Source organism: Equus przewalskii, chromosome 6, assembly GCF_037783145.1.
Source record: "Equus przewalskii isolate Varuska chromosome 6, EquPr2, whole genome shotgun sequence".
Lineage (NCBI taxonomy): Eukaryota > Metazoa > Chordata > Mammalia > Perissodactyla > Equidae > Equus > Equus przewalskii.
In genome coordinates, this window is record NC_091836.1 from 66,165,642 (window position 1) to 66,188,581 (window position 22,940).

The following is a 22,940-nucleotide window of genomic DNA, read 5'->3' on the forward strand; positions in this document are numbered from 1 at the left end:
CTGAATCTTGAATTGCAGAGCTTTTACTCAAGTGTTTACCTTTGGTCCAACATTCCGAGCAGAGAATTCTCAGAGCCGGAGACACCTGGCAGAGTTTTATATGGTAGAAGCAGAGATTTCTTTTGTTGAGAGCCTTCAAGATCTCATGCAGGTAGGTATTCAAGTTTCAAAATATAGTCACATGTCACTTAATGACGGGGATATGTTCTGTGAAATGCGTCGGTAGGAGATTTTGTTGTTGTGTGAACGTCATAGAGTGCACTTACACAAACCTAGACGGCATAGCCTACTACACACCTAGGCTATGTGGTACTAATCTTATGGGCCCACTGACATACGTGTGGTCTGTCGCTGACCGAACATCAATATGTGGCACATGAGTAGTTTTCTAAATATCAGGCATCTGTGACATTAAAGTGTTTCTCTATACATTTTTACCTCGGACATCTGTGCCTTACAAGTGTTCATAGAATGAAGAATATGGAGAACTAGTTAATTTAGTAAACATCTACTGAATGCCTTTGGTGTAATGATAGTATAAAGTACAAGAATCAGACAGATTTAAGTTCATATCCCAGCTCTGCCATTAATTTTGTTATGATGTTACCTAACCTTGGTGATCTTGAGCTTCCTCAGCTATAAAATGAGAAGAATAAGGGCCACCCCCGTGGCCGAGTGGTGAAGTTCGCATGCTCTGCTTCAGTTGCCCAGGGTTTCACCAGTTCAGATCCTGGGCACGGACATGGCACCACTCATCATGCCGCGCTAAGGCGGCATCCTACATGCCACAACTAGAAGGACCCACAACTAAAATTACACAACTATGTACTGGGGGGATTTGGGGAGAAAAAGGAAAAAATAAAATCTTTAAAATGAGAATAATAGTACCTATTCCATAAGGTTATTGTGAGGAGTACATGAAATAATATATGTAATGTAAAACACCTAATAAGGGGTCTGGCACATAGCAGGCTCAGTAAGTAGTAGCTCTTACTATTTGCTGGGCAAATAAATAAAACATCTTTATTGTTAGAGAAATATCTATGTAGCTATGTTAGAAAGCATCCACAGGAGCTCTCAGAGTTCTGTTCTGGGAGCAAGGGATAAGGCTGGAGAGAGAGTCAAGAGTCAGATCATGAAAGAAAGACCTTGTTTTGGTTTTTTGGTTTTTTGGGGTTTTTTTTGGGTTTTGATGAGAAAGATTGGCCCTGAGATAATATCTGTTGCCAATCTTCCTCTTTTTGCCTGAGGAAGATTGTCCCTGAACTAACATCTGTGCCAGTCTTCCTCTTTTTTGTATGTGGGACACTGCCAAAGCATGGCTTGATGAGCGATGTGTAGGTCTGCACCTGGGATCTGAACCTGTGAACCCTGGGCCGCCGAGGCTGAGCATGCGAACTTAGCCACTACAGCACTGGGCCGGCCCCAAAGACCTTGTATTTAAATGCCATGCTAGGGAGTTTGAACTTAATCCAAAATGTAAAGGAGAAAGAGTTCTCAATTGGGAAAGGCCATGGTCAGAGTTATATTTTAGAAACATATCTCTAGTAGCAATATAAAGAATGATTTAGAGAGAGATAAAAATAGGGGTGGGAGCCCTTTTAGGAGGCTGTGGCTATAATCCAGATAGAGCATACAAGTTCTGGAGTTGGTTGGACCAGGATTTGATTCTTAGCTCCACACTTACTTGCTAACTGACCTTAGACAAAGGGCTTAATTTCTCTGAGCCTCAGTTTCCTCGTCTATAAAATGGGAATAATAATTCATACTTTATAGAGAAGTTCAGAGGATTAGACAGATAATAAGGCACTTAGCATAATTCATGGCACTTTAGTAAGTACCCAGAAATTAACTGTTGTTATTTTGAATTCTCTATCCAATACCATTTTGGTTAATATTTTAGTTTTGATCTGTGATTTCAGGATGTTTATTTTAGCACTTTTCATCATCTCACTTTTATTCATTTATATGTATATACTGATTCACCCAGTAAATGACCCAATTCCACTTTAAACATAAATACCACGTATACCACCAAGTAGAATGGACTCACTATTTTGTTATCTTAGGTTGGATTTCCTGGTAAACAATTTCCGAAGCAGAGATTTGCATGCAGGGGACTATTGGGGAAATGCTTTGGAGAACAGCACCTGTAAGGAAAGGAGGGCAGCACCATGGGCTGAGGGAGAAGTTGAACTGTGATGCTTTTGCAAACAGGGGCCTTAGCCAATTCTGTGAGCAAGCTTGGAGCTGGAATGGTCCTTCATAATTGTACCACATGAAGGCAAGAAGGGGGTGGGCCTTTGTGTCTCCCCACTTCATCCAGTCTTTGAACACCGGCTTGCCTTGGGAAGAAGCTAACCTTGGGTAAGACAGCACTCTTAGCCCGGACAGGTCCTGAAGTAGAACTCAGCTGAGGACCATCAACAGTTAATATTCCCAGCAGATAAAGCTCTTGATCCTGCAGGAGTGTTCTGGCCACCCGCCACAGTATCCACTTACGTGCTCCCACTGACTTAACATCTCTCACTGATTGTTCTAGATCAGTGTCCCCTGGGGAACATTTTTGGTTGTCCCTACTAGGGAGTGGGCAGGGGTGTAGGGGAGAGTGGTTGCTACTAGCATCTAGTGGTAAAGGCTTAGGGATGCTGTTCAACATCCTACAATGCACAGTCGCCTTCCCCCAACGAAGAATCATCTGGCCAAAAATGTCAATAGTAACACTGTCAAGTAACCCTCTTCTAGATTTTAGGGAGTCAGGATCTGAGTCTCACAAGGAGTCAGTAAAATCCCTTAAGCAGCTTTCAGTTTGAGCCCACTACCCAATTCTTCATTGTTATTTTACTCAGGCGATGAGAGTGTTGTAAGGAGCTGAACCAACCACACGTTTCACCTCCCTGTTTCTGCCTTGACCCTGACTCCACTGGCCCAACATAGATACAGAGGAAGGTTACAAGACCACACGTAAATTACGTTAGAATATTACACCTTAGGATCTTTGCTCTAGAATTATCTATTCTTTAATTAAAGAAGGCTTATTTCTTTGAGACTCCACTGAATGGTACTCAAGGCATACACTGTTGAATGATTTAATTAATTGAAATATAAACTTTTTTCCTAAAAACAGAAGAAAAAAGTATGCTCCACCCCCAAAAGTAATCTCCTCCTTCTCTTAATTTTATCCTTTTTATAAATTACGTTCTGTGGAAATTATCTCAATGAAGAGTCAGCCTCTTAAATATTGAATCAGAATATTGTAACAAAGGATTTTTTCCACTCATGAAGTATAAGCAATTAAATATTACTATTTTAATGCCATTGAGTAATATATTTTTAAAAGCACCTGAGGGTTATTCTAACTCTTCAGTTAAGCTTCTGTTTTCTTCAGTATATTTATAGAGCATAGTCTGAAAGTCAAGATTAGAGAAGCCAATGATTTTCTTCTTCAAATGGAAATTTACTGCTCATGAAAGACACCGACTTAACTACCCGAGTGGTCAAAGTCTTTGTCCTACAGAGAGGCGTACTGTGTCCCTCAACCGTGCAGGCATTGTACCCAATCTACCTGTTCTTTTTTCCTCTTAATACACGTCGGCTTTTTTTAGTGACTGAAGGATATGACCCGTCATAAATCATTCAGTTACTTAGTGATTCCTTCATCTCACTGCTAGATTGAAGGTGATATAGGCTCAAAGTAAAAGATCTTTAGCTTCCTTTTGCTCTTCTTTCCTCAACTTATTCCCCTACAGAATAATACTTAAATATAAAAATATAAAACATGAAAATATTTTATATATCTATTAAAAAATAAATATATCTGGTCGTCACTTGGCTATTAAGTACTTTCCTATATCTGATCATTATTAAATTACTTGAGTAGAAGCTTATGTCCCCACTGTGTTTCCAGCCTTGGTAGGGTATACCAGTGATGCAAGAGAGGAAAGGAAGATTCCTGCCTCTGAGGCAGCCTGTACTCTGTAAATGTATGTATCTTTATGAGTACGATATTTGGAGGGTCTGCTATGATCTCACTGACTTCAAAGCAAAATTTTAGGGTTTTTTGTTGTTGTTGTTGTTTTTAATTTTAATTTTTTCTTGAGGAAGATTAGCCCTGAGCTAACACCTGCCGCCAGTCCTCTTTTTGCTGAGGAAGACTGGCCCCCAGCTAATATCCGTGCCCATCTTCCTCTACTTTATATGTGGGATGCCTGCCGCAGCATGGCTTGACAAGCAGTACGTAGGTCCATGCCAGGGATCTGAACCTGTGAACCCTGGGCCACCAAAGCAGAACGTGCGAACTTAACCGCTGCACCACCGGACCAGCCCCCCAAAATTTTAATTTTGATTGAAAATGTTTTAGAAATATCTTCATTCCACTTTTTTCTTCTAAAAACAAGTTTTTCCCATGAGACTTGTATGGACACCGCTGGTAGAATGAATTCTTATATGCTGATTTGTGTTGTATAATGATTTGTGTTATTTTTACTTCATGCTATAGCAAAGCAAAAGTGTGTATATTTAGATGTGGCTATGTCTCATTGCTTCTCTAATTTTAAAGTTTACTTTCATTTACCAATGACTGAATGAAGCACTTTTCAAAGTGTCTCACTCTTCACAACAGCCAATGTTCGTTGTGTGCTTCTCTGACCGGGTACTAAGCTAAGACTTAAACATGGATTATCTCAGTGGATTTTTCACAAGGATCCTGAAAACTAGGTACTCTCACTATCCTGATTCTACAAGTGAGTATATTGAAGTTTAGAGAGGCATTAATCAGTTTTAGCTGTTCATTTGACATCCCACTTCAGTACCAGTATTGAAACTGTTAACAAAAGATTGAGATATTTTTCTTTCTTTTTTTTCCCCCTACCTCTGAGAAGAAGTTGTGTTGGCTGCTCTAATCAATATGGAAAACAGAGCTAACTTGCTGTAGTACATCTGGGGATTGAGAGTTCTAACGGATTTATTGTTACTAAAACCTGGAGAGCAGTCCTTACAGGGCCCTAAGCAGATTTTTCATATAAAGTAGCTTACTCGTCAGGCAGTTCTCTGTCATCTCTCTTAGGTTATGGAGCGGCTTTTCAAGACTGCAACCATGCTGGTTCTCTCAAATTGTCCTGAAGACATTGAACTCTGTCACAGATTCATAGCTCCTGGCCAAAAGGTAATTAGTTTTGTGAATAAAGCCCAATACATGTACTCTTTAAATATGTTAATTACATATAATGAATATAATTACATTTAATAAATTTTCTTTTTCCTCTTTTCTTACCAAGGACAGATTAGAACATATGCTAAAAAACAACTTTTTAATGTAAGTAGATATTATATTTTCTCTGAACTTTATTCATACTTTATCATCTTTTTCACGCTATAGTAAATTTTTTTCTTTATATATCTGCTTATCACACTCCCTAGACTCAAGGAAGGTCCATGTTTTAATTATTTTTATAGCCCTTGTGTCTGATTCATAGTTGACAATCAATGTTTCATGAGTAAATAAATGAGTAAATCATAGCAACATAAATGAACATAGTAATTATTAACTGTATTAATGCAATTCAAACTAATGCTAACTTTAGTAATCAAAATTTTGCGTGATTAAAAAGCAAACTTTTAAAATATGCACATGTAATGTCTGCCCCTCAGTTTTTCTCTGTTTCAGTCTTTCTTTTTCTTCTTTACTTTTCTTGCTAAAACCTGATAATATATTCTAAACTGAGTTTTAGCCACTTTTTTTAAACCTAAAGCTCTGTATTTTAGGTATAACATATTTATTGCTTCATTTCCACAATAATCCTGTTCAAACAGCACTTGATATTGGACTGTTTGTTTATTCCACCAACCGTATTAGTCAGACAGGCTGCTCCTTTTTTACAGTTTATTATAAAACAAACGCATACTTGATATGGAAAAAGAACAATAAGCAACCTCTTCATAGATAGTACCAACAACTTATATAAGACTTAGTATTCAGTGTATTTACAGTGTATATAGGAAATTTGATACTCAGAAGAATAGAAAGTTGTTTCTGAACATAAGTTGGTATCATTCTTCACTTGCCATCTTTAGGTTTAGGAAGATTTTGTTCTAAGAGGATTTAACCTCTCCTTGAGGAGGAGAATGAGAAAAACTTGGCCAGCTTGACTGAACTACGAATTTCAGCTATCAACCTAGACCTTCAGGCTACAAGTTTAAAGTGCTGAGTCCTTGAACCTGAATGAATAGCAAGGCAGTGACATGGGGTCAGAAAAGGAGGAAATAGTCAGAAGCCCCGAGATAGAGAATCGGAAGGCAGCGAAGTACAAGTGAAAGCCTTTGAGGTTGTTCTTTCACTTAAATTTATATTGAATACTTACTGTGTGCCGGGCACTATTTTAGAATCTGAAAACTGTCTCAAAGCAGTGAAAAAGCAGATAACATTCCCTGCCTTCACTGAGTTTACGTTTCTGGTGGAGGTAGGACAAGCCAAGAAACAAGATAAATAAGTAAAACATATAGTCTGTGAGAATGAGTAATACTAAGGGGGGAAAAAACAGAGAAGAGAAAGAAGAGAAGAGAAGACAAAAGGAGAGCGAGGAGGTAGAAATTTTAGATAATGTGGCTGGGAAGATCTCACTGAGATAATTTTTGAGTAAAGATCTAAAGAAAGTAAGAGAACTAGTTATATGGGTATGTGGGAAAAGAATATTCCAGGCAGAGGAAATAGCAAGTACAAAGGCCCTGAGATTGTAGCATGCCTGGTGTGTTCAAGTAATAGCAGGAGTGAATAAGGGAAAAGGATAACAGAAGATAAAGTAAGAAAGGAGCAGAGAGGTGGGAAAATCACGTGGGGCAGAAGATACAGAATAACAAGAGATGTTTAGACTTGAGAGTCATTTTTTCTTAATAATGTAACAGTAGCATATCAACGGCACAAAATCCTAGTGCTACCATTTTGACTGCTCTTGTATTTCTCAGTATAATGAGTAGATCATATCAAGTAGTTAATGGAAGAGAACAATAGAATGTCTAAGCAGGAAAGAACTTTAGACAATGTGGTCCAATCTCCTTATTTTAGAAGTGCAAATACTTAATTTTTTTAACGTTTGTATTTATAAAATGCTTTCACTAAGGTGAAGTGATTTACATAGTTAGTAAGTGGTAGAGTCAGAGGGGGAACCCAGAGCCCATTATCTTTTGTTTTCATTCAACATGTGAAACTGCCAGTGGTTTAGGCATGATCTCTGCAGTTAAAAGCTTAGACTCTGGAGTCAGTGCATCAGGGTTTACTGCTTACTTACTGAGTGATTTTGGGCAAGTTACTCATCCTCTCTAAGCTTCAGTTTCCCTTCTGTAAAATGCTCATTTTAAAATTATTACTACTATCAATACCACCACCATTCCTACCTTAGAAATTACCTATTATTTAATACTAGATTTTAATTTGAATAGAATTTTCATCTCAGAAAAAAACCTATCACTCAAAACACAGCCTTGGGGGCTTTTTTTATACTATAAGATGCAACTCTTTCCAGTTTGTTATTATAGGTAGGAACTTCATTTTGCTTCAGAGAATAAGTTTGTTTGGGGTAAGTTATTTTTTGAGCTCAGTGTCCTTCTGAAAGTTTGTAGATTTTTGTTTTTAATCGTCCAGTACTGGCAGAGGACATAGGGAAACTGACGTTTTCATACACTACTGGTGGGCGTAGATTGGTGTAACCCTGTAAAAGGGAAACCATATCTTTGGCAGTATCTTTCAGAATAAATAAAAACTGCAATTGCCAATATCCTTTGATCCAGCAGTTCAATTTTTTCCATATGCTAAATTAGTATATAAGAATAGTTTGTAATAGCATAAAATAGACGTATGTAGTCATGATTTATAATAGCAAAAGATTGGAAATAGCTGAAATATCCATCAATAGATGACTAGTTAAACTAATTAGGACACATCCACAAAATGAAATATTGTGTAATAGTTCAAAAAATAAAGAAGCTCTTCGTATACCGAAAGGAAAAGATTTGCAAGATATATTGAGTGAGAAAAGATGTAAAAGAGTGTATATGGTATGTATGCTGTGGCTGGCATCTATTAAAAAAAAGGGAGAGTGTATATTATTTGCTTATAGATGTATAAAACCCTCTGGAAGGATACATAAGAAACCAATAATAGTGATTGTGTGTGAGGAGAGGAACTAGGTAGCTAGTTGTGGGAAAAGGGTGGAAGGGAGATGTATACTCTTTTATAGATCTTGATTTTTTTAAATTTTTTATTTATTTCTCTCTTTTTTTGGTAAGGAAGATTGGCCCTGACCTAGCATCTGTTGCCAATCTTCCTCTTTTTGCTTGAGGAATACTGTCACTGAGCTAACAATTATGCCAGTCTTCTGCTATTTTGTATGTGGGACACCGTCTCAGCATGGCCTGGTAAGTGGTGCACAGGTCCGTGCCCGGGATCTGAATCCACGAACCCTGGGCCGCCAAAGGGGAGTGCACAAACTTAACCACTACGCCACTGGGCCAGCCCCCTTGATTTTTTTTTTAACTGTGTGCATATATTAACCTATTCAAATAGTTAAATTCTTGGTTTGGCTTGTTTTAGGCATGAGGGTTTCTCACTGAGATAATCAATGATATTTTTCCTAAACAGTCTTACAATGCTTAGAATACATTACAGAGCCCTTGCTATGGCCTGAACGAGTCCATGGGATCTGACCTCTGACTCCCTTTCCTATCTGATTTCCTGGCACTCTTCCTCTTGTTCAAGATGCTGTAGTCACATTCACCTTTTTGTTCCTCAAATGAGCCACACTGTTCCTCATTTTAGGCCTTTGTACTCACTGTTCCTTTTGTCTGGAATGCTTCCCCCCCAGATATTTATAAGGCTCATTTCCTTTCCTTGTGCAGGTTTCTGTTCACATGTCGCCAACTCAGTGAGGCCTTTCTTGCCCATCTTATCTAAAATAGCCCCCCAGATACCCTCCATCTTCTTACCTTGCTTTATTTCTCTTCATAGCACCAATAGCTCCCTGGCATTATATTCTTCTGTTTATTTGTCTTATCCCCACTCCCCACCCCTCACCCCCATCACACACACACACACACACACACAGGAATATTGACTCCATAAAGGCAGGGGCTTTGTTTTTATGTACTGTATCTCCAGTGCCTGGAATAATGCCTAGCACATAGTGTAAGCTCAATATATGTTTGTTGGATGAATGAATGACAACTTTAAGGAAAGACTTTTGCTCTTTTGGCCTCAATATTTCACATCTTTTATTAGGGCATTGGCATAGCATGAATGTGAAGAAAATCTTTCCTTGCCTGAGTGACTAGCTCCTCTGTGTCCATGGCAAGTAGATCGTGAGTGGGTTGTTGAGTGGTCATTTCTCTTCATGCTGATCAGACTCTCATGGGTTTAGATCAACCTTACTTCCTGATTATGCAATACCTATTTAATACTCATTTAGGATCTCAAAGGCTGTGTGGGAATAGGCCTTTTCTAGTTTTCAGATGGACTAACCCAACAGCCCGTTGTATTGACCCTTTACCCTGTTTCTCTCCAGCATTTCTTATACTGAAGCAGTGGAGATCTTAAAGCAGGCGTCCCAGAACTTCACCTTCACCCCAGAGGTAATATTTATATATATATATATATAAATGAAAATATGTGTCCCTCTTGTCCTTATCCTGTTTCATTAAAGATCCTTTAAAATAAGTTTGCTTCTCCTGTTAGCAATATGTAGTATTTGCTCATCTGTACACTGGCTTTTTTTTTTTTTTTTTTGCTTGAGCAAGATTGTCCCTGAGCTAACATCTGTTGCCAGTCTTCCTCTGTTTTGTATGTGGGACCCACCACAACACAGCTTATTGAGCAGTATGTAGGTCCATGCCCAGGATCAAACCCAAGAACCCTGGGTCACCAAAGCAGAGTGCACAAACTTAACCACTATGCCACTGGGCCAGCCCCTGTACGTTGGCTTTTTTTGATGATTGCTCAACCTTGTTGAAATGTTTAGAATGAAAAATAACTTTGAAGTAGAATCATATCATTTGGAATAGCAGTGACTAAAGGGTTGTAAGAGGTTTCCCAAGTTTAGGAAGATGAAAATCCTAAAAAACAATTATAATCATAGAATATTAGTGTAGAAATCACCTAGTTCAAAGTGTATTCTGAGTGATAACAGGTGACAGAAAAAGAGGTTATGTGATCAAATAAGTTGAGGCAACACATTAAACAGGGTTCTTTTTCTGTTGAACTTTAGAGAGTCTCCTAATTTGTGATCCACTTGGGAAAACAGCAAATTTTTTTTTTAGAACTCCTTTATTGGCCAGGGTATAGGTTCAGAGAGGCCACATGATTTATCAGTGGGCATGCACATAATGTTGGAGGCAAGTCTTGTTCCTGTGGTGTTGCTTCTTTCCTCTAATTCAGATAGTGCCAGACGAGTGGGAGTCAGAAGATAGTGTTGGGAATGCGATGCCTTTGTCTTCAAACTAGTCCTTACCCCAGTCCCGTTCCCAGTTAAGTCAGGTCCTTTTATAATAGTGCCCTGCGCTTGTTATATTTATAATCAATTAATTTCTTTGCATAAGCTTTTATTTAATGTTTTTCTCCTACCCTGGAAGCTGCGTGGAGTCAGGGAGTCTCTTTTTCTTACCCCTATATCCAGTTCCCAGCATGGTACCTGGGATTTAATAGGCACATTAGTATTTGCTGAATAAATAGATGAACAGTGTTATTAAATATTCATCAAAGAACATCTAATATATGAGTTGACTCTTTTATTTAAAAAAAAAAATTCACTGAGAGAAGCCATCTAGCCAAAGATAGACTCAATATTAGGAATATTATCTTTCATCATTTAATTTCCTGAGATTTAGGAATAGTAACTGTAGAAGAAGCTCTAGGCAGTATTAATAAAAAGTATGGTTCTGAAGTCGGTTTTTATCCACTGTGGACAGTGTGCTTTGTTTTCCTGCAGATGCTCTTCATCTGCTAAATGCCGCTCCCTGAGATGGGGGCAGAAAGCAGAGTGTTTATCTACGAGTTTCAGCTTTCATCTTTCCAGGCCTTTGGATGTTCTTGCTAACACATCTCTCTCTCTAGTCAGTCATCTGTGTAACCTCAGCAGACAGCTCCACACATCACTGATCCTCAGGGAGAGGAAGCCCTTGGAACCGATTCAGGTTATTTTCAGGTCCTGCAGTATGTATTTTTACTCTGTCTTCTCCTCTGGTAATTTCTTTTTTCTCTTTACAGTGGGGTGTTGATCTACACACTGAACATGAAAAGTTCCTGGTGAAGCACTGTGGCAACATACCAGTCTTTGTCGTTAATTATCCGTTAGCACTCAAGCCTTTCTACATGAGAGATAATGAAGATGGCCCTCAGCACACAGTAAGAAAAGACGCTAATTAAATGAGAGTTAGCCATCTCAGAGTTCAGGTTTTTCCCTTAATTAAAATTTCATTTATTCTTTGGCATATTTTGTTAAATTATATCTATCATTCTTTATATCGCTTAAAACGATAGTTTCTCAAAGGCACCTCTAAAAAGTGTTCTCAAAGAAGATCCCAGTGTTCCATAAACATACTTCCTCATTTCTGTCACAAGGTGTCCTTCTTAGTTTAGCAAATGCAGGTGTAGGTCTTTTTGTTTTGGTTTGGTTTTTAAATAACTGAGATGAAGTGGCCTAGAGCTCTGTATAGCAATGCCAGGTCTACTGTCAACTTAAATACTGGTTAGGAGACTACAGCGGGGAGGGGGAGGCCAGGGCATATGCTGGGCGAGAGGTGACAGCAGTGGCCTGATGGGCAGAGGAAGAGCCAGCTTGGCAGAGCAGGGGGCTTAGCGTACTTTGTGCCTCTCAGATGGACGTATTGAGGGGAGGGTGTGGAGGGACGGAGGAGGGCAGGACAGGTCCTGCTCTCAGTTCTCTTCTGACTCCCTCTTCTCTGTCTGCCTGTCCTGTCTCTGTCCCTCTCTGTTCTCTTTAGCCCTTCTTATCTTCTGTTCTTTGTTCACCCTTAACTTTAGTTGCTTTTTATCCTTCTGGTTTCCTTTTTCCTTTTTTTGTCTCTTTTCTCCTTTACAAAATTAGCAGTAATATAAAATAAGAATATATTTGACTATGTATTTCTTGAATAGTTATCTACTTAATGTCATTAATTGTAAAAGTCTGTGAGACAAATATGTTTATCTGAAAAAAAGGTCCAAAAACTAAACTTTGCTATCTTTGGCTTTTCACTTGTCTCTAGATAAATACCAGTAGAAAAATATAGATCAAGGCCCATAGTAAATAAAATTCCCCCATCTTAGGTATACAAGGTTCTCTCTTTCAATATATTTCCTATTTTCCCTCTTGTAGTATTACTAAAACAATATTCACCACCAATTAATAGATTCCTATGAGGCAGGCACCAGTCTCAGTGCTAAGTCCTAAAGGAACCTTGCCAAGAAACTTATTGTTTCCTCCAATTTTTCAGATGGAAAACTGGGGTGCAAAGAGACTGACTGCATTTTCCAAGCCTACATGGGTAGGAAGTGACAGAGTTAGTATTCAAACCTGACTCCCTCTGGCTCTGAAGTCTGTGTTCTTTTCCAGTCTCTCACCCTGCCTCAAAATCACAAATACAAAAGTACATTTTAGCTCTTCATTTTACTCATCCCCACCTTTCACAAAGCATTTTCCAAAACCAATGAGCAACATAATTGATTTATGATTCCAATTTTCTCTTTTCCCTACCAACCCTCTGGTATAATTGATTATGAGAAATGAATTGGCCCACAGGCAGGCAGCAAAAAATAAGAGACTAGGGCATAGATTATCCAGTCCTAAATAATTCAGTATTGAGCCTGCATCACAAAGCAGAGGGCTGGGTTTGTATCTCTTGTCTTTTTTATCACTCCCCTCGATCCCACTCCCCCACTCCCACCCCTGTCCCCCACACACCATGTGTTCTTCTCATCTGATTTCCCTAGATGGAGCACTCTTCAGTCTTTCAGTGTTGCACTTCCTTAAATGCTCTGCTTAAGGCTTTCCTTCTCTGTAAAGACTTTCCTGACTTTTCTGGATTTCTGTAGCACTTCAAGAATTACTAAAACTGGTAGCATTGTGTCTTTTTTGTAGTCTCTGTATAACTTTTGCCTTCTCAAGTGAAACTCTTAATTTCTTCAGGATGGCAAGTGAGGTTTCTATGAGTAGCATGGCATCTGTTGCTCATTTCTCATTCCCTCTAGTGTGACTTCCACCCTTCATGCCACTGAAGCAGCTCTCTCTAGGGTCAGTAATAATCGTCATGTTATTAAATCCTCAGACTTTTAAGTCTCTGTTTTACTTGACCTCTCAGCATTATTCAGCACTATTAATGACTTTCTTATTCTCAAAACTCTCTCCTCCCTTGGCTTCTGGGACATCGCATCCTCCCAGTTTTCCTCCTTTCTCAGCGGCTTATTCTTTCTCCGTCTCCTATACAGATTTCATCCTCTTCTACTAATCCATTAGATTTTGGGATTCCTCAAGGCTCCATCCTAGGTCCTTTTTCTTTCCCCAGGTGATTTCATCTGTACCCACAGCTTATTATTTATTTTCAGACAACTCAGAGATTAGTATCTCTAATCTAGACTTCTCCTCTGAGCTCTGGACTCATCGCCATTTACGTATCTCAAATGCATCTCAAACTTAACATATCCAAAACTGAATCCACAGTTTCTCCTCTTCTCCCCTCCTCCCACCAAATTTGATCTTCTTTCAGTATTCTCTTTTCGTCTAATTGTGCTAGCCAGATACCTAAGTCATCTTTGAAATCTTCCTCTCGCCACTTCCCATATTCAAGCTATTACTAAGTTCTGTCATTTTTATACTCCTAAATATATCTCAAATCTGTCCACTTCTCTTCATTTCCACTTCTACCTTTTTAGATTAAGATACCATCGTGTCTTGCCTGGACTACTTCAGTAGCCTTCTAATTGGTCTTAATGTATTCACTCTTTCCTCCTCTTGAGTCAGTTCTCCCCATTTCAGCATGACCCTTAAGAAAATGTAAATCTGATCACGTTATCTACCTTCTTAAAACTATTCAGTGGACTCCCATTGCTCTTAAAATGAAAGTCAGGATCCTTTATATGGCCTCCAAGCCCCAGTATCATCTGCTGCTCCCATTTCTCTGGCCTGATGTGCGGGGTGCTCCCCTTTCCTCTGTCTGCTTTACCCACACTACCCTTCTTCCACGTCTTCAGGCATGCAATGTTTTCTCTCACCAGAGGATCTTTGCACATGGTGTTCTCTCAATCTACAACAATATTCTTCACCTAAGTAATTTTGCTTATTCTTCAGATCTCTACTCAGTCATCATTTCCCCAGAGAAACCTTCCTTGACCCTTCAGACTGTCAGAGACCCTGTTAAACACTACAGTGGTACCATGGGAAATTTCAGACACAGAGCTACTAACTGTTATTCCACCATAATCCTTAACACAGTTGTAATTTTACGTTTATTTACATGACTATTTAATGAGTGACTGTTCTCTCTATGCCAGAGGACTTGAGGACCTCTTTTTCACTCATCAGTGTCTCCCTAATGCCTAGCGTAGTGCCTGGGACAAAGCAGGCACCTAATATCTATTTGGTGGTGGACAGGTGATTAGATGGATGAATCGAACCCAACACAGTTTTAGGCACACTGTTAACAATTAGTGAGTAAGTGACTTGATTTGCTAAGGAAATTTCTGGGAAGCTAAAGAGTAGCTTTTACTTTAAATTTTTTGAGTGATGGCAACATGGCATAAAGGAAAGTCTAGTGGCTTTAGAATCAGACACGCTTGAGTTCAAGTCCCAGATCTATGAGTTATAAACCATGTGATTTTAGATAAACCACCTAATTTTTTGAGTCCTAGTTTCCCAGTCTATAAAAGTATGATGATCATATTTTATGAAATTGTGAGGATTAAATTAGGTAATATATGAAATACACATAGCACAGTGTTTGGGGTGGTAGTCAGTAAGTGTGGAGCCCTCTCCTTTCCTTCTAAATTTTGATAAAGGCTTTATTATGATAAAGCACAATTATGTTGAAAGGTGTGTGTGTTACTACATCATAAAATGCTATTACATAAGATTCCATAAAAGGCAGTTCTCTCCTAGACTGTGGTCACAAACATTTCTTACCTTTCAAAGTACCAGGAGGGCTTCATTATGACAAGTCTCTCTAGTAATGTGGTCTCACAGCTTGACATCTAAAGGCATTATAATGGGACTTTAGTGTATTTCTGTAATTTATGCCGTACTATAGCATACAACTTCTCAGAGCTAAATTATTAAAATATAATTTATTTAAACTGTATACATTAGACATAGATTATAACATTGACTCATTAACAACCTAGATTTCTTTTCCACCTACTTATGTAAAGTACATGCTTCCACCCCTACTTTATTTTTTTTGGTGGTGAATGAACAGGCTTTGGGTCAATTAACTAAATTCTGTGCTGCTTTTTGTAGGGCTGTAATAACAGGTTGTAGGTAGGATTGCAAGAATTTCTGCTATGGGCATGATTCAATCTAAATAAATTGAAACAGGTGTGTTTCACAAGTGCCTTCTCTAGGGAATCAAAAGAGAAGGGTAGGGAAATGTTTAACCTACTCTCATAACATTTGGCCAAGGGTAATAAATAGTAAAATAGTATATTTTTACAATTATAGTTTCTTTTCTTTCTTTCTCTCCCCAGCGCTCTCCAAAAAAAAAAATGAAGGTATGCAGTAAGTTGTAATGAAAAGTACACCGGATTAAGAAGTTAGTAGTGCTGAGTTTGAAAGCCAGTTCTCTTACTAGTTAGCTCTCTGACCTTAGGCAAGTCTCTCGAATCTCTGAGCCTCAGTTTCTCAGAGAATTAGATGAGATGACCTCCAAGGTACTAACCAGCTTTACGATTCATTGATTTCATGTAGCGTAAGTTTTTCCTCATTTGGGTATATAAGAATGGCTTGTAAATTATCAAACATGTTTGCTAATTTGAACGGGACAGAGCATGAGCCTCAGTAAAATGAATCTAAGCAAACATGCAGAATGCCATATGTCCCTGAGTCTGGGTCCCTGGGTAAGTCCCCCAAAGGCAGATGGCAAATATTCAGCTAGGGAAATGGCCTCACAGAGAAGAATATCCATTCATTCCAGCCGTGTGTGATTAGGAAAAAGTGACTGTCCAACAGTCCCTGATGAGATGCCAATATCACCAGGTTATGTTCTCATTTTTAAAATTGTATCAGTATTACTCAGCAAAGCATGAAAATTTAAGCATTGGTGAGCATTCAATACCGTTCATATTGTGAAGTCAACTTCGAAGGAAGAATATTCAACGAAGGGTGTCTAATGAATTTCCCTGGACTAGGGCTAATTAACCAGCCTGCATCAAAATAGCTTGAGCCACAAACCAACGGAAGTAATGATGAAAGGAATTACCAATTTTCCCCATATCTAGGACTAATGATTATCCTGGAAATTTATGTCAAAGTTGAAAATATTCATTCCAGTCCATCTGAAATGCTCCCACACCAGCCATTTTACTAGCCACAGTCCATTATCAGTCATTGCTGCATCTTCACTGCCACTTCTGGAAGGCTCTCTTTCCTAGCTGTGCCTGGTTGTTTTTAGGGGCAAAACACTGTCTGTGTCAGCAGTTAGAGCAAGAGCTTACCTAGGCTGAAACCACAAACATGTTTCCTATGGTTTGTGGAACATTTTTTTTCTTTTGATAATAGTATGTAATGTTGCTCCATTGTTGGTACCAGCCTGTGAGAGACTGAATAGGGAAGTGTTCAATTTGTGTTTTTATCAGTATTTAAAAATACTGAGATGGGTAGGAAGAGAAGGTAGTAAAGGAAGGGACATTAAACTTGTTCCCTGTCTCTTTGAAGTTAGCATAGAAAAGGTAATGTATTCAATGCCTTGCTCCTATCTAGCCTGTTTGTTTTTTAATTCAAGATCTGGGTTTTATTTTCAATCCACTGATTGGAATCAAAGAGTAAGAGTCGAAAGGGAATATCATAAATAGAGACCGGGGTTTGTTCAGCTTGAATACCAACCCAAACTATTTCTAGACAGCTTGCTGCTGCAGCTGTGTGACTTAAGCAAAATCAAAACTCATACACAGTGGAAGAAAATGTGCCAGGCAGCACTCTGGTCTAGAAGATGTGCCCAAAGTGGAATAAGTTTTAAGACTAGAAAGTTAGCAAAGAGTGTAGTAAAATTATTCATAGCCTTCGTTGTTATCTGTGTAGGAGAGCGAAAGGACAGCAGAACTCAGGTCCTCCCACTTATTTCGAGTCTCCCAAAGTTGCACTGGAACACAGTGGAGATTTTAGTCTCAGAAGTGCTCAAATTTTGGCAACCAGAATTCAGCAATTCATCAAAAGGATCATACATCAGGATCAGGTGGGATTCATACCAGGGACACAGGGATGGTTCAACATCCGCAAATCAATCAACGTGATACACCACATCAACAAACTGAGGAATAAAAACCACATGATCATCTCAATAGATGCAGAGAAGGCATTTGACAAGATCCAACAGCCATTTATGATAAAAACTCTGAACAAAATGGGCACAGAAGGAAACATAATAAAGGCCATATATGACAAACCCACAGCCAACATCATACTCAATGGGCAAAAACTGAACCCCATCCCCCTGAAAACAGGAACTAGACAAGGATGCCCTCTATCACCACTCTTATTTAACATAGTACTGGAGGTCCTGGCCAGAGCAATCAGGCAAGAAAAAGGAATAAAAGGAATCCAAATAGGGAAGGAAGAAGTGAAACTCTTGCTGTTTGCAGACGACATGATCTTATATATAGAAAACCGCAAAGAATCCATTGGAAAACTGTTAGAAGTAATCAACAACTACAGCAAAGTTGAAGGGTATAAAATCAGAAGTGCTCAAATTTGATCAACTTTGAATTAAGAGGACGTTTTACTGGGCAACCGGTAAAGCCTCACTTTCCCTAATCAAGGGCAGGATTGCTCAGCCCTGGCTCTTTAAGCCAGCCTCAGACTCCCGTAAACCACGGACCTGCCAGCCATAAAGGCAAATTGTCATCACCAGCTAATGTGCTAGGCCACTTGCTTGTCTCCAACCTGTTTGCACTCTAACCGCCTCCCTGCCCATCAGCTGGCAAATGCACAAAGTTTTTCTCATTGCTTCTTAAGAAGTTTGTGTGATTCCCTCCACATCTGCATTTTGTGCATCCTTATGTCATGGTGTGTGTTATATCTATGTGCCTTTTACCTCCACTAGAGGCCTAGAGAAACAGGTAGTTTATTAACCCAGTAGTTACGAGGGAGAGACACAAGATAGAAGAATCCTACCCGGAATCTCAACTCTAACTAAAAAATAGGGAAATTGAGGGAATTGTTCCAGTGATCTTTAGGGAATGCAGTATTTTTTATATCATATCCGAAGAAAGTACAGCTCTGTGTATTCCAAATGTAAATGTCTTTTATTTATAGTTGAGGAATACTTTACTATGTTATAGCTTCTCAGAAAGTGTGCAGAATCCTAGATAGATTGGAGGATATCATTGTAAAAGAAAAGCAGGAAGTATAAGAATCTGATATGGTTGAAGAGAAACTAAACCTAAAGTAAAAGAGAAGAGAGGAAGGTTATGTGGGGGAAGAGAAGAAAACAGGGCCTTTGTGGGCATTTCAGAAATGTGTCCTTGATTGAAAAAAAATAGTACCCTTTGCTCCTGGAATATTTACAAGGCAGTATAAAGCCATGCCTTACTCAAAAGATACAGAAAACATACAGAAAATTCACCCATCTGAGAGTGGGAATTTTCAAACCACCTAGACAAGGAAAGGACATAGATGATGTCTGTGTTCCTTCTGCATGTCACATAATTAGTAGTGATATAGGACTTTATCCAGATGTCTTCTAAAATTTTTATTCAACTAAAAATACACTATTTTGGTAAGTTCTTTCCTACTGATAAGTTCCTCTCCTAGAGTACAGAGGAAGAAAATAGAGGAACTACTGTTCTGACCTTAATTCTAATTCACAATGAGGAATTGGTTGAGAGAGTGGAAGTGGAAGAGTCCAAGTAGGTGGGGGGAAGAGAGCAACACGGTCAACTTTTACTGCAAGTAAATAGTTGCCGCTCCTCCCTCAGGGAGGATTAGACTTCCTTGCCCCCTTGACATGCGCTGAGTGACTTGCATGTGACTTGCGTTGGCAGGAAAACTGTGAGCAAACGTGACCTACATACATTACTTCTGGACAAATACTTTTAGTACATAGTCATCTTGCTCTTTTTTTTTCCATCTCCCATAAAGTCAGCAATACCTTAGAAAGAGGCTTTTTTTTATCAGCTTCAAGCCAGGATAGACATGTAGCATATGTTTTAAAAAGCCAATTCAGCTGTTGTAGAGCAGAGGTTCTAAGTTGGGGGTTATTTTGTCCCTCACCCCCAGCCCCACTCAGGAGATGTTTAGCAATGTCTGGAGACATTTTTAATTGTCACAACTAGGGGCATGCAACTGGCATCTGGTGGGTAGAGGTCAGAGAGGGTGCTAGATACCCCACAATGCACAGGACAGGCCCTCGCAACAAAGAATTATCTGGCCAAAAATGGTACTGATGCTGAGATTGAGAAACTCTGTTTTAAGCTTCTGGAGTTCTTACTACAGCATAACCTAACCTATCCTAACCAATACAGCAACTACCACATTTTATAAACGCCAGTGTGGAAGAAGTTGGACATAAGCAGTTAGGTACGTTAGTTAGTAAGAAAATGGGTTTGGAAGAAATCCAGGGGGAAAAAATGCACATATTGTACTATGGCATAAGATTTTGAGGTAGGACTGAAAAGGTTCAGAAGCTTCCAGTTCCACAACTATTACTCTGCAATTGCAAATATTTCAGATAAACAAAAACCAGACAGAAAGGTCTAAAACCAATATGGCTGCACATTGAATGCTCCAGTGAACTCAAATATTAAAATAAATGAGGTTTGTAGTCAAAGATAAATATGTCTTTTACACTCCTCTAAAAATAGCGTTAAAAAAACTAAGGTCCAAAATTAACATAATTTAGACCCGCAAAAGTGCTAAGACCCCAAAAGAGTTTTTTTGCTTATTTTAGTTGTATTAGCAGCAAGACCAAGCAAGAAAATGATCTCTTGTTTGAAAAAGCAGAGCAGTCCCTCAAGGGTTGTCTCATCCCTTTGTCACTGGCCACCAGCCTCAGCTGGACTCTCTGCTGCCTGTTCTTCCACGACAGCTGATTCTCCAACAGCTTTTATTGAGGCAGTTGATCTTTTTAGCTCTGACTCGTAAAGCTTTGCATTTACTTGCAGTATCAGAAGCAGTACTGCTCACCTTTGTGGCTTGGAATCATCCCACCTTCAAAATCTTGGAAATGATAGATTTTGGATAGACCTTCTTAATAGTCAGAGCTACACAAGGATGGAATGCTCTATTTCAGGAGCAGTAGTTCCCAGTCTTTAAATATTTTCAAGCAAAGGCTAGAGAGTCCCCTGGTTGTCTGTTCTCTTCCAACCCTGATTGCCTATAATTCTCAATTTGAAACTCTGGATTGAAATTAAGAACAGGTTTTTCATCATGTGTCTCTTAACTCCCAGCATATTTTAGCCATGTCTGAAAGCAATATATATTAGGAAATAAAGATGCAAATCTTCCTGTGGCCATAAAAACCCCCTTGAACCTTCTCCTTCCTCTGAGAATAGAAGGGATAAGGACAGGGTCCTGGTTGGAGTCTGACTTTATTAATTGTCTAGCCCATGAGAATTTCCTCATCACAGAGTAAGACTCTCTTGTCCACCTATCCACAGCTGTTTGTTTCATTACCTACTTTCACATTTGAGTTACCAAATCCACATTCTAAAATACCTGCCTGTTTATTGTAGGCCCCCAAGATTGTAAAAGAATTACTGAGATGTGGTCATCAAGCAGTGGTAGCGTGACAGAGACCTGTCTGTGCACTTACTCCTCACCAGCTTATTGAGTGGTAGAAGATTTAGTAAAGGTGGAAATAATTAGTGAATTTCTGTTCTCTCTCACTCTAGTTCAGCTGAGTGATAAAAATCATGCCTAATGTTTTCTCTTTTAGTGATAGTAATGAAGATGAGGTATCCAGCATTTGGGGCACATTCTTGAATTACATTCTTTATTAATCTCAATTATTTATAAAGGATAGCTCAGTCAAAAGTTCTGAAATCAAAACAGTGGTATGGCTTGATAGTCAAGTGAAGCAAAGTTTAAGAGTTTATAATATAATGTGACATTTAAAGATTAAAATATGTTTTATGAATTCCTAATTTTCATTTGTTGCATTAAATCTTTCTTACTTTTCTGTCTTCAAATTCTTGGTCTTCAAAATATCTACCTGCCCCCTAAAAAAGAATTGCCAAGTCACAAAATAATACAAATCGCAAATAAACATTCTCAAAAATTAAATAGTACTAGTAATTGAAGAAATACAAATTAAAATACCAAGCTACCATTTTCCCCTATTAAAAGTTTTTTTGCTGTTTTCTTATTATGAAAGTATGACATATCTTTATTGTAGAAAATAAAAAAATACAAGTAAGAGAAAATAAGAAATCACAATGGTAAAAAAATTAACATCTCATTATGTAGATGTCAGTCCTTTTTCTTCTATGTCTAAAATTTATTTGTCTCCTATTGATGTACACTTGAATTTTTTGTTACAAGTAATGCTGTAATAAACATCGTGTGTATTAATCTTTTCTTTGCATCTCTGATTATTTTGTTAGGACTAGTTCTTACAACTGTCATTGCTTAGTGAAAGCATACTACATTTTTAAGGCTTTCGATTATCTTTTGCCAAATCGGTCACCAGAAGATTGTATCAGATGTAGGAGAGTAATTGGTTTATGCATTCTTTAATCCATATTATTCATGTTCATTTCTTATCGTCACCATTTTTATAACCCCAAAATGATATCTTATTTTAATTTATATTTCTTTGATTAATAATCAGAGCATATTTTACATATCTTAACAAAATAATACAAATTTTTACATACTTCATTGTCACATTATTTGTAAGAGAAAAATGCATACACCTAAATGTTCAACAAAATGAAACCAGTTAAATAAAAACTGTGATACTTCTAAACAATAAACTGTGCAGCTATACCGTAAGCAAAGTATTTTAACTGACATAGGAAAAATATTTATTGTATATTAGGTAAGACAATTAGAATGGTGAATTTTTGTATGTAATTTTTTCTCTACTGTACTCTGTAAACATATAAGAAAAAAACCTGAAAAAATATGGCAAGGTGGAATTGCTTCTGCATAGTGATAGGTGATTTTTAATATTTCATAATTTTAATACTTCCCACATTTTGTATAATTAACATTTGTATCAAATTTGTGAATAAAACACATCTTTGTTAAGTACACTGCATTAATGATGCAAGAGGGGAGAGGAAACTGTCCACCTGCAATTCTCATAGCATGTATTCTAAAGATAACATTAAACATTTGATACTGAAACAGGAAACAGGAACAGATAACATAACTAAGATTCTGGTAAGCAGTTAAACAACCAGTTGTCAAAATGTTAAAAGTTCCACTTGCTCGAGAAGCTGACAATTGCTGGAATCCTCTGAAAATGTAATGTTATGTACGTATGATTTTTTCCCCTTTTTAGGTTGCTGCTGTTGATCTTCTGGTTCCTGGAGTTGGAGAGCTCTTTGGAGGTAGCCTCAGAGAGGAACGCTACCATTTCTTAGAGCAGCGACTGGCCAGGTATTGATCAGACCTCAAGGAAACAAAATTCAGAAATTGGGGTTGGGGCACTCAAAGGCAGTCATGGCAAAGTAACAGAGAACAGCGCATGAGCCTCAGCACCTGGCAGACCTGGATCTCAGATTCTGTGTGACCTTGAGCAGGTTGTTACTT

At 38.3% G+C, this 22,940-nt stretch overlaps 1 protein-coding gene across 3 annotated transcripts in view; it reads left to right on the top strand.

Moving 5' to 3' along the window:
* Positions 1-22,940, top strand: part of NARS2 (asparaginyl-tRNA synthetase 2, mitochondrial) — a 102,854-nt gene that overhangs the window by 74,076 nt on the left and 5,838 nt on the right. For 2 of the 3 annotated variants that reach the window (XM_008520336.2, XM_070625770.1), the window contains 6 exons: positions 19-151; positions 5,066-5,164; positions 5,277-5,314; positions 9,552-9,618; positions 11,249-11,386; positions 22,690-22,787. In XM_008520336.2, coding sequence (XP_008518558.1) covers positions 19-151; positions 5,066-5,164; positions 5,277-5,314; positions 9,552-9,618; positions 11,249-11,386; positions 22,690-22,787 — 573 coding nt within the window. The remainder of the gene's footprint in view (positions 1-18; positions 152-5,065; positions 5,165-5,276; positions 5,315-9,551; positions 9,619-11,248; positions 11,387-22,689; positions 22,788-22,940) is intronic. The other variant, XM_070625771.1, reaches the window with a different exon arrangement.